The 12980-nt window shown below is 43.2% G+C and overlaps 1 protein-coding gene across 6 annotated transcripts in view; it reads left to right on the top strand.

Annotated features, from left to right (window-relative positions):
• The window catches only part of ZC3H18 (zinc finger CCCH-type containing 18), a 78015-nt gene that overhangs the window by 24406 nt on the left and 40629 nt on the right, over nt 1-12980 (top strand). For 4 of the 6 annotated variants that reach the window (XM_039913440.1, XM_039913441.1, XM_039913442.1 and 1 more), the window contains exons 4-8: nt 1798-1946; nt 2242-2337; nt 3331-3488; nt 9561-9678; nt 11541-11809. In XM_039913440.1, the coding sequence (XP_039769374.1) occupies nt 1798-1946; nt 2242-2337; nt 3331-3488; nt 9561-9678; nt 11541-11809 (790 nt within the window). The remainder of the gene's footprint in view (nt 1-1797; nt 1947-2241; nt 2338-3330; nt 3489-9560; nt 9679-11540; nt 11810-12980) is intronic. The other 2 variants (XM_001508452.4, XM_039913443.1) reach the window with 1 other exon arrangement.

Genomic DNA, 12980 nt, shown 5'->3' with positions numbered 1-12980 from the left:
AGTGTCTTTTCCAGAGAATTAGTCCTCATGATGTGTCCAAAATATACTGAGATGAGTCATTTGGTCTTCCAAAGACCTCATTGGCTTAATTTGCTCCAAAACCCATTTATTGCTTTGGTAGGACTCAATAAATACCATCGATATATACCCCATGAAACAACCATTCCCAATGCAGCCACATTTTCAAGGATCATAACCGAGTGCCTCACAAATCAATCGTATTTATTGAGCATTTACTGAGAGCAGAGCTCTATATGATGTGCTTTAGAGAGTACAGCTGTGTTGGTAGACACATTCTTTGCCCACAATGAGCTCACAGTATGGGGGGTGGTGGAGATTAATATAAATAAATTACGGTTAGGTATATAAAGTGCTGTGGGGCTGAGGGAGAGGTGAAAACTTAAAGAAGCAGATCAGGGTGTCACAGAAGGGAGTGGGAAAGAGGAAATGAGAGCTTAGTCAGGGAAGGCCCCTTGGAGAAGCTGTGCCCTCAATAAAGCTTTGAAGGTGGAGAGAGTAACTGTCTATCAGGTATGAAGAATGAGTTGCTTTTTACCATAGACGTACATGTAAATAAAGATACCTTCCAGAACCTGTGGACAAGTAAGGTGCAATTTAGCTTTTTGATTGTTTGTATGAATCTTTGTGTGACTCCTTGTAACCCCATTTCGATTTGAGGCAGTATCACACTTGAACTGTCTATCCTGTTCGTTAGTCCAGTGCTTAGCACATAGCAAGCTCCTAATAAATACTTTAACCAATGAAATAATTTTACGTATTATAAACCGTAACAGTCAATATCACTAAACTAGGGTGTAATCTTTGTTAAAGTAATTCAAGGCAAAGCGTCACAACGCTAAATGAAGAGTTGTAATGGGAATGAGCTTGTAGGAGACCACAGAAGTAGCCACTTATTCTGCTATCTTTAGAGAATAATTTCTTCAATTTAGGTTGAACAACAGCCTTCTTTCGTCAAAAAGTTATTTGTAGCGGGCTAGGTCTTTCCAAACAACTCTGGCCTCCTTTGAACTCCTCTTTCTATTGGTATCAGTCATTTTAAAAAATTCATTGACTTGGAAACTTGATATAAAACTTCTTAATCTCCCAGTTTTGCTGATGGTAGGAAGACCATAACTACTTCATCTGTTTTGGCGTTTCTCAAGGATGTACTGGGTTACCAGAGTTCAATTAGTCCTTGTTGGAGAATGATTCCTCTGAATGAAACGCAGCTAGCTTATTGACATCGGCATTACCCATTTCTAAGTAAAGTTGCCTTCCAGTATCTACTCATGGGTTTCAGCAACCCCTGGAAAATGTGACCCAGTCTGCGGGCAGAGCTACCACCAAGATCTATTCATTTTTGATTGCTTAATCTGAGTCCAGGGGGAGAGGGAAGGCTTTACTTACCTGCGTCAAAGTGGTTGTGTCCCAAGGTATGTCAGTATTCCGTTTCCAAAGCTTGCATTCTTGCCCACTGAAAAGAAATTCTGTAGAAAGTTGTAAGCATTGCAGGCAAAACTCTTTCCGTCAAATGGGGTTGACAATTGACAGCGGTTAATTCTAAGCACTCCCGTTCTTGTATAGCTTTTATATAAACAAGTTTGTGATTGGTAAGATTCCATAAATAAAAGAAAGTCTGAACTCTAAGGCATTTTATCTTAGGAGAGAAAATGTATAACTGACCCATGACCTTTGTATATAAAGAATGCTGTATCTTGAAAACCTTTATTTAGGAGGGATGTCTGGGCAGCAGAATTGGAAGTAAGTGGCATTAATCTGGTTTCTGCATTTTCACAGGTCACTGTACTTGGGGAATGAATTGTAGATTTATCCATCCAGGAGTGAATGACAAAGGAAACTATTCCTTGATCACCAAACCCGACCCTTTCTCGCCTAATGGTGCACCACCTATTGGGCCTCACCCACTGATGCCAGCGAATCCCTGGGTATGAGATCGTCCTTCGGCAATTCTGATCTTGTTATAATGATTGAGCCTTTGTTTCATGAACCCAAAATGTTGAAATTTGTTGGTGTCCTTTAAACTAAATCAGTTGAGTTGATGAAATTTCAGGAGACCCTCTTGCAGTATTCATAAACTGTTTAGGTGGGTACCAGTCTACTTTTTACAGATTTTTGACTGATTTATGTGAGATTGCCTATGATGAAGCTTGGATGACAGGTTTATATTTCAGCTATTACTTAATCTCTGAGTTGAAGTTGTCATTTTTCTCATTCTTTAAGCAGGGTGGACCAGTAGTTGATGAAATTTTACCTCCACCTCCTCCAGAACCCCCAGCAGAGAGTGCCTGGGAGAGAGGACTCCGTCACGCTAAAGAGGTGAAAAGAAGCAGCCAAAAAGCTGGAAATGCAAAGTGTTTAATAGTATTTTTTATGTCAAAAAAACTATGGTTGTTTCAAGGGGCAGTTTTTGTCTACCCATTTTAATCTCTCCTGCTGCACTTTTAAATGAGAACAGAAGGTCAGAAGCGTGGTCTTTGGGTCTTTGGTGCAATTTGATTTTGTTTTTTAAATTATTAAGCTATATTTATTGTGGTATTTGGTAAGTGCTTACTTTGTCAGGCATTGTACTAAGCGCTGAGGTGAATACAAGCAAATCCGGTTGGACGCAGTCCATATGCCACACGGGGCTCACAGTCTTAATCCCCATTTTACAGATGAGGTAACTGAGGCACAGAGAAGTGACTTCGCAGGGTCACACAGCAGACAAGTGGTGGAGCAGGGATTAGAACTCAGGTCCTTCTGACTCCCAGGCCCATGCTCTATCCACTAGGCTGTGCTGCATAATTAGGAAAGAAGGTGGGGTTAGCAAAGTATTTGAAGTAAGTCTTCCAGACCCTTGCTTGTCTATGAACTAAATCCATAGGTATTCTTATACCTCTGGCTTGAGTTCGGAGCATTTTTAAAATCCAGAAGTGTGACTGGGGGGGGTTGGCCAGGGTGGGCGGGTTGGCAGGGCACAGATATTTTGGGCTTTCTTCGCCTTCTGCCCAGTGCAATGCAGAATTTAGTTTCAGTTCACTCAGTGACCTTCTGCAGGTTAACTATCCCCTTATTTCTTCAGAAAGCTTTTGATTTGGTTTGTCCTTTTAAAGACTCTTGTTAATTTTGTGTAAACCACCACTCCAAGGCTCTCGAATTCAGCCCCTTGCCCCTTCAGGAAAGGGGCCCATGTGACACAGTCAGGAGCGAGAGGAATGCTAGATGGCCAACTACCATCCAAGTGGCTGGTTGGTTGTCTTGTCATTCGTTCTAACACCATCATGCGTCATAAAGGGTTGCGTATTGATTTTTGTCCCTTCTCTTTGGCAGGTATTAAAAAAAGCCACCATTAGAAAAGAGCAGGAGCCTGATTTTGAAGAAAAGAGATTTACAGTGACCATTGGAGAAGATGAGCGGGAATTTGATAAAGAAAATGAATTTTTCCGAGAATGGAATTACCGAATCACTAGAGATGTCAGGGACACAACGTAAGAAATGGTTTTGTTTCTTCCTCTTTTGTGATTTTGTTTCAGGGGAATCCTGGTATGACTTTTTATTAGTCTTTTTGACAATTTGTGTGAAAGGAAAATGAATGTCTGCTTTTTGAGATTTATTTAGCCGAAAAGTCCGGTGCAACATTTGTTGAGTTGACAGGGTTAGATGGTACCTGGGCCAAGTTAAATTTGTTCCAGTTTAATACCACATTTAATGGAGTGGATCAGATGTCCCTGAATGGGTCTTTGATTTTATCCTTGCTGTTTGCTTTTCCTTTACTCAGTGGTTGATCCTAATCTGAAATTTGCCAGTGCAGAAATGAATTATATTTTTTTTAACCAAACTGAGTGAATAAAAAAATTCTGAGTGTGCAGAAGTGTGACAGGTGAGCAAAAAAAGAATATTCTTGTTGGCATAAGTGCGTAACTAAACCTCAAAAGTTGTGAATGTAATGAAATGCGTCTCAAGTGATATGTTTGTACATAAAACTGAGATGACATCACTTTCACACAACTGGTGAGGCAGCCAGACCTGTCCAAGAACAGCACCCTTCTTCTGGACCTTTTGTTGTCGCGCATGAACACTTTTAAATTAGCCGTGCAAATGCGGAATTTTGCCACTTTGTGGGTTTTGCAACCAATTGCCAGCAAGTCCAGAGCATTTCTCTGCTGCCTTTGTTTTGATGGTTGTATCCGGCAATCACTGTCATTATCCCAGATCCATGCTTTCTTAAAGATTTTGTTAGTGCCAGCCTACAAATTTAGCTCCCAAACAAGGAATCATTAATTAATATTTTTACTTGGTTCCAAAGAAAATAAGGCAAGGCTCTTAGCAGGCACATTGTAAGTGGGTACTTTTTTCTTTACTAGTCCATGCCGGTGCACCCAAAGGTGGTGATGCAGATGGAGATAATCATCAGCAGCACCATTTGCAGAAAATGTAGCTAGCCAAGAACCTAGTAGAAAAACTTTCATGTGTTTTCTTAAATCACTTAACCAAAAGAGGAGCAAAGAGTAGTTTATCTTTGTGTGAACCACTATTTGAAGGGTGAGAAATTAGTGGTGGAAGGTGATTCTGTCAGTTAATTGCATTTATTGAGTGCCTACTGTATACAGAGCACTGTACTGAATGCTTGGGGGAGTACAACTGGGGGAGTACAACATTCTCTATCCATAGCTAGACGTGTACATAAATGCTGTGGGGCTGAGGGTGGGTGAATACCAAGTATCCAGAGCACACAGATCCATGTGCATGGATGACAAAGGGAGAGAGAGCGGGGTGAGGGGGGAAGAGGACTTAATGGGGAAGTCTGCTGAGATTTTTTGCAAGGAGACCCTCCATGGATTATGCTCCTTTTTTTATGATATTTGTTAAGTGCTTAATATATTCCAGGCACTGTACTAAGCACTGAGTTAGGTGCAAACTAATCAGGTTGGACACAGTCCACCTCCTGCATGGGGCTCACAGTCTTAATACCCATTTTACAGATGTAACTGATACACAGAGATATAAAGTGAAGCGGACAAGTGGCAGAGCCAGGAAAAGAACCCATGTCCTTCTGACTCCCAGGCCCCGATCTAGCCACTAGGCCGTACTGTTTCTCTGCCACTTGTTTCTTGAAATACATGTTTGGGAACAATGAACAAGTATCTCCTCTAGTCACAACTGTTATAAGAGTGATTACTATTGTAATACTAATCAGTTTGTTTTCACTGCGTATTTTGGCTATAGCATTTGTAAGGGATTTGAGGAACATTTGCCAGACTACACCAGCCTGTTTGGATACAGCCTGCTGTGGTGTCAGGAAGAAAATGGTTTGTGGGCTTAGAGAAAAGAATACTCCTTTCCTTTGGTCTGTTCAGCATTCAACACAATTTACATGATTAAATTATTTTATTCCTAGGAAATCTTTCCCTTTTGGGGCAGAGGTATAATCCCAATTTATTGTGATTTTGAGCACAAGCCATTCGAGTACTGTCATAAATCTTTGTTTTTTAAGAAAGAAATGCTGTTCTTACCTCAATAGGGCTCATTTTTCATTAGGACAAGGAACCACATATTATCATTAAATGTTTTTATTCATGTATAGCACTGAGCTGGTCAATTTAAAAAGCAAGTTGGATAGACGTGGTCTCTTCCATCTGATAGCGAGCAACATGGCCAAGCCAGTATTGACTCCCAGAGCCATGCAAATATAAAAGTACACATCTCCTACTGCATAATAGGTAGGCAGAGAACATTACAGTGAGCGCACAGGTTATACAAAATTATTTGCATACATAGTTGTTGGAAAACTTAATCATTGTCCATTAATCATCTAGTGGCAGAGAGCAAGTTTGTAAATTCTGTTGTATCGTACTCTCCCAAGCACTTAGTACAGTGCTCTGCACATAAGCGCTCAATAAACGACAGTGCTTGATTAATCCTTCATCCAGATCAAAACTGCTCTTTTGTGGTCAGATTTAAATGAAATTGTATTTGAGCCCATTCACGTAGTTTCACTAAAACCTTGAAATTAATGCATTATTAGGGACTGATTTGGTTGTCGATATTTATAAATTTAGCTTAATCACCTCTTATTATGAGTTGATTAATCACTGGATATAAGGTTTCCCTCCTTAATTGACTTTTTAAAACTCTAGGTTGTGTTCAGTCATATTTAACCTCGTTAGTGGAAGACAATTGATTATCATTTGTAAATGCCATTGCTTAGAGGAGAGGTTGTGAAACCTTGAAGATATTTTAAAGCACTATCAGGGGTAGAACCATAATGACAAACGATGGGGACAGATAATGGGAAGGGTTGGGAGAGGGAGAATAGGAGGAGCAGCCAAAAGTAGCAGAGTGTTGTGCTAAAAGAATTCCTTCATCTTTGACACTCCCAAGAGCCATTTTCTCGGGTCACCTGCTCTGCTGTCGCTGCTCTCTGCTCCACCGGAAGGGTGACTTAGCTCTGATATTTCTGTGTATACGTAAGTGGAGGTTTAATCCATCGGTGGAATTTGTTGAGCGCTACTGTGCAAAGCACTGTACCGAGTGCTTGGGAGACTTTGGCACAACAGAGTTGGTAGGTAGGTATGTTCGAGACTGTCAGTCGGTTGTGGGCAGGGATTGTCTCTGCTGCTGAATTGTATTTTCAAGCGCTTAGTACAGTGCTCTACCCATAGCCCTCAATAAATACAATTGAATGAATGTTCCCTGCCTATAAAGAGCGAATGTTGGAAGTAAATTTATGAGGGGTCATGGATGAGAGAGGGCAGAAAATACCTGAGACTATAGGGATACAGTTTTATAACAAATTCTGAAAAACTAGTGACCATTTGCCTCTTGTTCTACAAAATTGGCTTTCAGGAAGCCAAGAGGAACCAATTACATCATGCCCAGCTTTGTTCGACGGGGCTGCTGGGACATTCTGACCCTGCCTCCTTGACCCTGAAAAGCAAGCCTCAAGCAAGGCCTGTGTGGCCAGGGAGTGTAAGGGGAAAAAATGAGGTTTCTTCCCTACTTTGTAGGGCTTTAATGTTCAGTGCCCACAGCTGTCTGGGGAAGTGGAGAATCCTTGCTTTGCCGGTCACCCTTCCCAGGAGACCCGCCTGTGCCTCACCTTGTAACCTCCCCAGCTTGCACTGCCACACTCAGGGCTGTCCTTCAGGAGTCCAGGGTGGGGGCCAAATTCCCCCCAGCAACTCCAGTCTCAGAAAAGAGATTCCCACAATGGGAGGCTAGATCCCTTGGTCTTACCTTCCACTTAAAGCACAAAACAAGGTAGTCTGATTCAAGTAGCTAGAAAGGAGCTAAGTGTGCGAGCTCCATATGGATTTATTTCTGTGGGCCAGCAGGGTGGAGGAAGGGAGGCTTAACTGCCAGAATTTGCCCTTCTTGTCCATGTTGCTTGGGACCTGGATTTCATTCATTTTCTTAATCCCCATATTACAGATTGAGGTAACTGAGGTGTAGAGAAGTGAAGCGACTTGCCCAAGGTCACACAGCAGACTGAGTGGCAGAACCAGAATTAGAACCCAGGTCCTTCTGATTCCCAGGCCCATGCTTTATCCACTAGGCTATGCTGCTTCTCCCTGTGGAGTTTGCTGATGCCAGGGCCACTGAGGTTAGAAATGCTTTTGGAGAGGAGTCCCTGAGCGTTGCCAAGAGACATTGCCAGCCTGAGAAATAGAAGGAGCCATCTCCTTTCCTTTCCTTCCAGAAATCTTTTTTTGTATTTATTTTGTTCCTGAGGAGGGGAGGGAAGTTCGCGTTGGGACACTCTCCTATAAAAAATCTCACCAGTACCACAGTCCTAGTGTAGTTCAAAGCAGTGGATCTGAGAGAGATAATTAACATTGGTCAAGCAAGTGGTTGGCTACCTTTATCTGATATTGGTCATTTAAAAGAATTGTTGGTAAGTTGGTTTTTTCCCCCCCATGGTAGTGTTACTGGTGATTGAATTCCAGTCAATCATGGGAAGCAGTGTGGCCTAGTTGAAGGAGCACAAACTGGGAGTTAGGATGCCTGTGTTCTCTTCCCAGCCCCTTGACGGGCCGGCTCTGCCCCCTTGGACGAGTCACTTAACCCTCTATGCCTCAGTTTCATCATCCAAAAAATAGGTATAAAACACCTGTTCTCCCTCTTAAATCGTGAGCCTTGTATGGGACTGAGGCTGCATCTGAGCTAGTTATCCTCTTATCAACCCCAGCACTTGGCACATAGTCAATGTTTAATAGATTCCATTTATGTTACCATACAGAAAAGAGGTAAGTAATGAGAAACTCCTTCTTAGAGAAGTTTAATATTTCCCTTATGCAATTTTCTGCCTTATGGCTTTTAGCCATTTCTCTGGTTCACTTTCCAAGAATTCAGAGCTAAATTGGATAGTTCACATTCAACCGGTTTCTTGAATCATGTATTATAAATTATAAATTTATAAAATATAGTATACACCTAGAATTTCCTAGCATTCTATTGCTGGAATTGTTTTGACTATTAGCATTGAGGATGTGGCTGGGGGCGGCATGAGTGGGTCATATGAATGGGTGTTGGGGGTTTTTCTGCTGTTTGTTTAATTATCCATGGAGTTAAAGAGCTCTTTTCCCCTCAGCTAATCCAAGGATGTTCTATATTTGAACTATCAACATTGTATGAATTGACCTGAGACTGATATGTATGAATTGACCTGAAACCAGAAGGCTTCAGGTTTGAAGCATCAAAAATGGGAAAAGTTAAAGAACAGTAGTGCCTTGTGACACCTTGTTTCAAACTGTTAGAAAACATTGATGGGAGCAGTGGGGAAGGAGAGGTTAAAGAATGTTTTAGGGAAAGTCTTTGGAGACAAAGTTGTGTCGTCTTAATTCTAGAGGCTTAATGCAGCGTTACGCTCACAGCTGAGTGTTTTGCACCATGCGGGAGTAGGGACCGTACAGTTTGGGAGGGTGCGGATGAATTTGGTGACCACCGGGAAATACAGACACACACCTACTACCATACCTCTAGACTGTAAGCTCGTTGTGGGCAGGGAATGTGTCTAACTCTGTTGTATTGTACTCTCCCAAGTGCTTATTACAGTGCTCTACTCCTAGTAAGCACTCAGTAAGTGCTTACCGTTGATTATGATGATGATGCTGATACCCAATCATTTTGGCTTCGTATATCAATGCTTAAAAGTCGATCCATCAATCATTGGAATTTATGGAGCACTTACTGTGTGCGGAGCACTGTCCTAAGTACTTGGGACAGTACAGTGCAGTTGAATTGGTAGACACGATCCTTGCCCATAAGGAGCTTACAGTCTACAGGGTGCTTTTAATAAGTGGTATTTGAATCTCTGCCCAAAAATGTTGACCCCTCCCCAGGTGTAGACCCTGATTCCTAAACTTAAACACTCAGTTTTTTCCTTGAAGGTGCTATACCAATATTTATTATCCCTCCCAACTTTTTTGTATTGACACACACTATGTTTAAAAAATAATCCATGGTGTTGACAGGCTGTTTCCTCCCTTTGCTCCCCAGGCCTTTGTGCAGTAGAACTTACTCTCTGATCTTTCTCTCTCTCTTTTTTTTTTTAAACACAGAATTGAGCCTTATACAGATCCTTATTATGACTATGAAATAGAACGTTTCTGGCGTGGTGGACAGTATGAGAACTTCAGAGTGCAATACACAGAGACAGAACCCTATCATAATTACCGAGTAAGTATGGCGATGTAACGTTAAAAATTTTCCATCCTGTGTTGTTTCTTATTGTTGCCAATCTTTAAATGGTTGAATTTAGGAGAGGTAGTATGTAAAATGGTTTAGTCCGAGAGGTTTGTAGCCATTGACCAGACAGGAAGATTATATTAGTCTGGTGCTTGAGCCTTCTCCATCACCTTCGATGTGATGAAATTGCCCCTGTGGAATATCAGATGGGTGCAGTGATAGAAAATTTTCCTTATCGAGTTCTGTCTCCAACCTCTTTATCCTTCTACTCTCGTTGCATCGGCACATGTGAGTGATCGTGAATGGCTTGATGTCCCTCTTTACTCTTCTGAGACCTGGAGTCCCCAGACTGGAGCTTATCCCCTGGGAACTATCAACATGCCTGCTCCCAAGCCCAGTCGCTGAAATCCGGGCCTTTTCAGAGCTCTGCTGAGGATGTTCTTCATGGGGAGAGGCCCAGGCCTCCTCAAGCCTCCATGGGCCTGGGCAGCTGCTTAAGAACCATTGTGTCCTGGACTCAGAGCCAGTATGGGTCGGCTGTCATCAGAGTTGTGATTCTCATATTCCATTCTGAGCTTGGAGAACCAACGACCAGATAGCGTCCTGCAAGTGTCTTGTAGAGCCATTTCTGAGGCAAACTATTGGCCTCGTCAAAATTTGACACGGTAGAGTCCGAGACCCTCCGAGGACTGGCCTCTGGCCTTGCTTCTAGATTCTCCACTACCTAAATGGTTTTGCCTCGCAATCTGGAGTCTGGCTATTACAGGGTAAGGCCATCTGAGTTGTCTAATGCTTTAATAGCAGCACATCTGTCACTTTAGCTCTCCCCCATAAACTCATTCATATTACTGTTCCCTGTAGCTCACTTCCATTAAGCCTCCTCTCCAAAGCCGCCGGCTGAGCAACCATATAAAAGCCACTGCAGGTTTGAGTTCCCAACAAGCTCCTCCCTGCTGGGTCCAGGCTCTGCTCAGCCCCATTTGTGATTCTGGCTGCTGGGTTCCAGCTGGCAGGAGGCTGGGAAAATGTTTGCATTCTGGGATCCTCAGGAGTAAGTCTGAGCTGGCCTGGATACAGAAATAGAGTCCCCTGCACAGGCGGATTCAGATCCAGTCTGCGGGAGGCCCACCATTCACGGAGACTTTTGGGTTTTGCTTTTTGCATAGTGTTGGGGCGACAGCCTATTGTCCTAAGCCGCCGTTGGCAGGTCCAGGAGCACCTGCACAGTTATTGGTATAGGATGCAAGTGACCAGTGCCAACACAAAGCAGGCATGGTGAGCAAGAAGCTGGAAGGCCCAGTGAAATCCCAAAATAAGCACCAGGCACCATACCCAAGCCAGACTAGATATGAGAATTAATGCTCAGTTGGGAAGAGGCTCGACCTGAAGGCAGCAGCAAAGCTCACCCCTGGCTTTCCATCCACGCTTGGTTGCGGGAAGAGTGCGGAAAGATGAGTGGGAGGCAGCGGGGAACATTTTTATCACATGATGAGAGTAATTTTGGACTTCATCACAATGGTAGACTCGAACAGTACACTCAGTGAAGGAAGAGCTCTGAAAACAACTCAGAATAGGTCTCAGGAATTCCCCGAGAGACCTTAGAGACGTTTATTAGACCAGAAAGAACCCCCAGTTTCATGCCTTTTACATTTATTTGCATCGCAGCCCACACCAGCTTCATTGTTTCTTTGTTCTTAAGTACGATTTTGAAGTATGATTGTCACTTGAGACCCCGACCACGGTTGCCCAATCAGCCTCCATGTGCATTAATTTTACAAAATGATAAAAGAAGAGATGGCAATAAATGTGTTAAGCAGTTGTGTTTTGTTTTTGTTTTTGTTTTTTTAACTAAGGAAAGGGAAAGGGAGCGAGAGAGAGAGAACAGACAGCGAGAGCGAGAACGAGAACGGGAAAGAGACCGAGAGAGGGAGCGGCGACAGAGGGAAAGAGAGCGAGAAAGAGAGCGGGAGCGTGACAAGGAACGCCAACGGAGGAAAGAGGAGTGGGAAAGAGAACGAGCCAAAAGAGATGAAAAGGACAGGCAGCACAGAGACCGAGACAGAGAGAAAGAGCGAGAAAAGGAAAAAGAAAAACCAAAACCCAGGTCCCCTCAACCACCAAGGTAGGCACCTGGATTTTCCAAAAATTAAAAACACTGGGGAAGGGGAGGGGGAGTTAGGAGACAGGAGAGATTTCAGCCTGCTTACCAAAGTTACTGAAAGGGTCAGAATGGTTTCCCACTGTCTCCAGTTGCTTTTGAGATTCTGTGTCCCTCGCGCATCTACAGAGAGAACAAGATATTGAATTAGCCTGAATGACCACTAAGTGGTGCTACAGGAGATGAGAGCTCAGTTGTATTTGCGGTACAAAGGTAAGGGCTTCCATTTGCCGTAGGAGTGGGTGGGCATTCAGGTCCTTTCTCGGTGCGGCAGGTTCTTTGATTATTATTGACCGCGAGGGCCAGGACCAGATCCCCAGATTGCCTCTTTGCACTTTCCGGTTTGTGTCGTCCACTTGTGCGTTGGTGACCTCAAATGGATGCTCCAGTGTATCTTGATAATATAAGAGCAGTCGAGTACGATGCCCCAGTGGAAAATGTGGGCTAAAACCCCCTGCAAATTAGAAGAAACCTTTACCAGCTAATCTTTCCTTTGGTAGGTTTGGACAACCCCCACGGTGCCGACTACCGGCACCTGTACTCTCCCTGGCTTGCTGAACGCGTGGTTTTTTTTAAAATAGGAGTTTTAAGAAAGTAAATTGCTTTCTTGGTTGTAAGCATATGGAAATTCAATCGGATGTTTATGAGCTTATGCTTTAAGCCGCTTTTCGTGTTCATTTTCACATGCTGGTAGAAAATGTCTCGAGATACTTGCAGTGTGCTGTGCTGTTGAGCCAAAAACCTTTTCCATTGTCAAATTAATATACAGGCTTATTCTGGAATTTGGAATGTACGGTGCCTGACAGTATAGTTATTCACTTGTGGTATATTACTGGCCTCTTCCCCTCCCCATAACTGTTCTGAGTCCTGCCCTCTCATCACCTCTAATTGACATCCTCCCTCTGTGATTCCCTATGCAGCTGTGCCCTCCCAGGAAGCCCCCACCTGACTTCACTGGTCATTAGCCATCTACTGCTTAGAGAAGCAGCGTGGCTTAGTGGCAAGAGCCCGGGCTTGGGAGTCAGAGGTCGTGGGTTCTAATCCCGGCTCTGCTACTTGTCAGCTGTGTGACTTTGGGCAAGTCACTCAACTTCTCTGTGCCTCAGTTACCTCATCTGTAAAAGGGGGATTAAGA

Source organism: Ornithorhynchus anatinus, chromosome 11 (assembly GCF_004115215.2).
Source record: "Ornithorhynchus anatinus isolate Pmale09 chromosome 11, mOrnAna1.pri.v4, whole genome shotgun sequence".
NCBI classification, from domain to species: Eukaryota; Metazoa; Chordata; class Mammalia; order Monotremata; family Ornithorhynchidae; genus Ornithorhynchus; species Ornithorhynchus anatinus.
The sequence above is the reverse complement of the archived record's forward strand: the minus strand, read 5'-3'. Positions and strand labels throughout refer to the sequence as shown.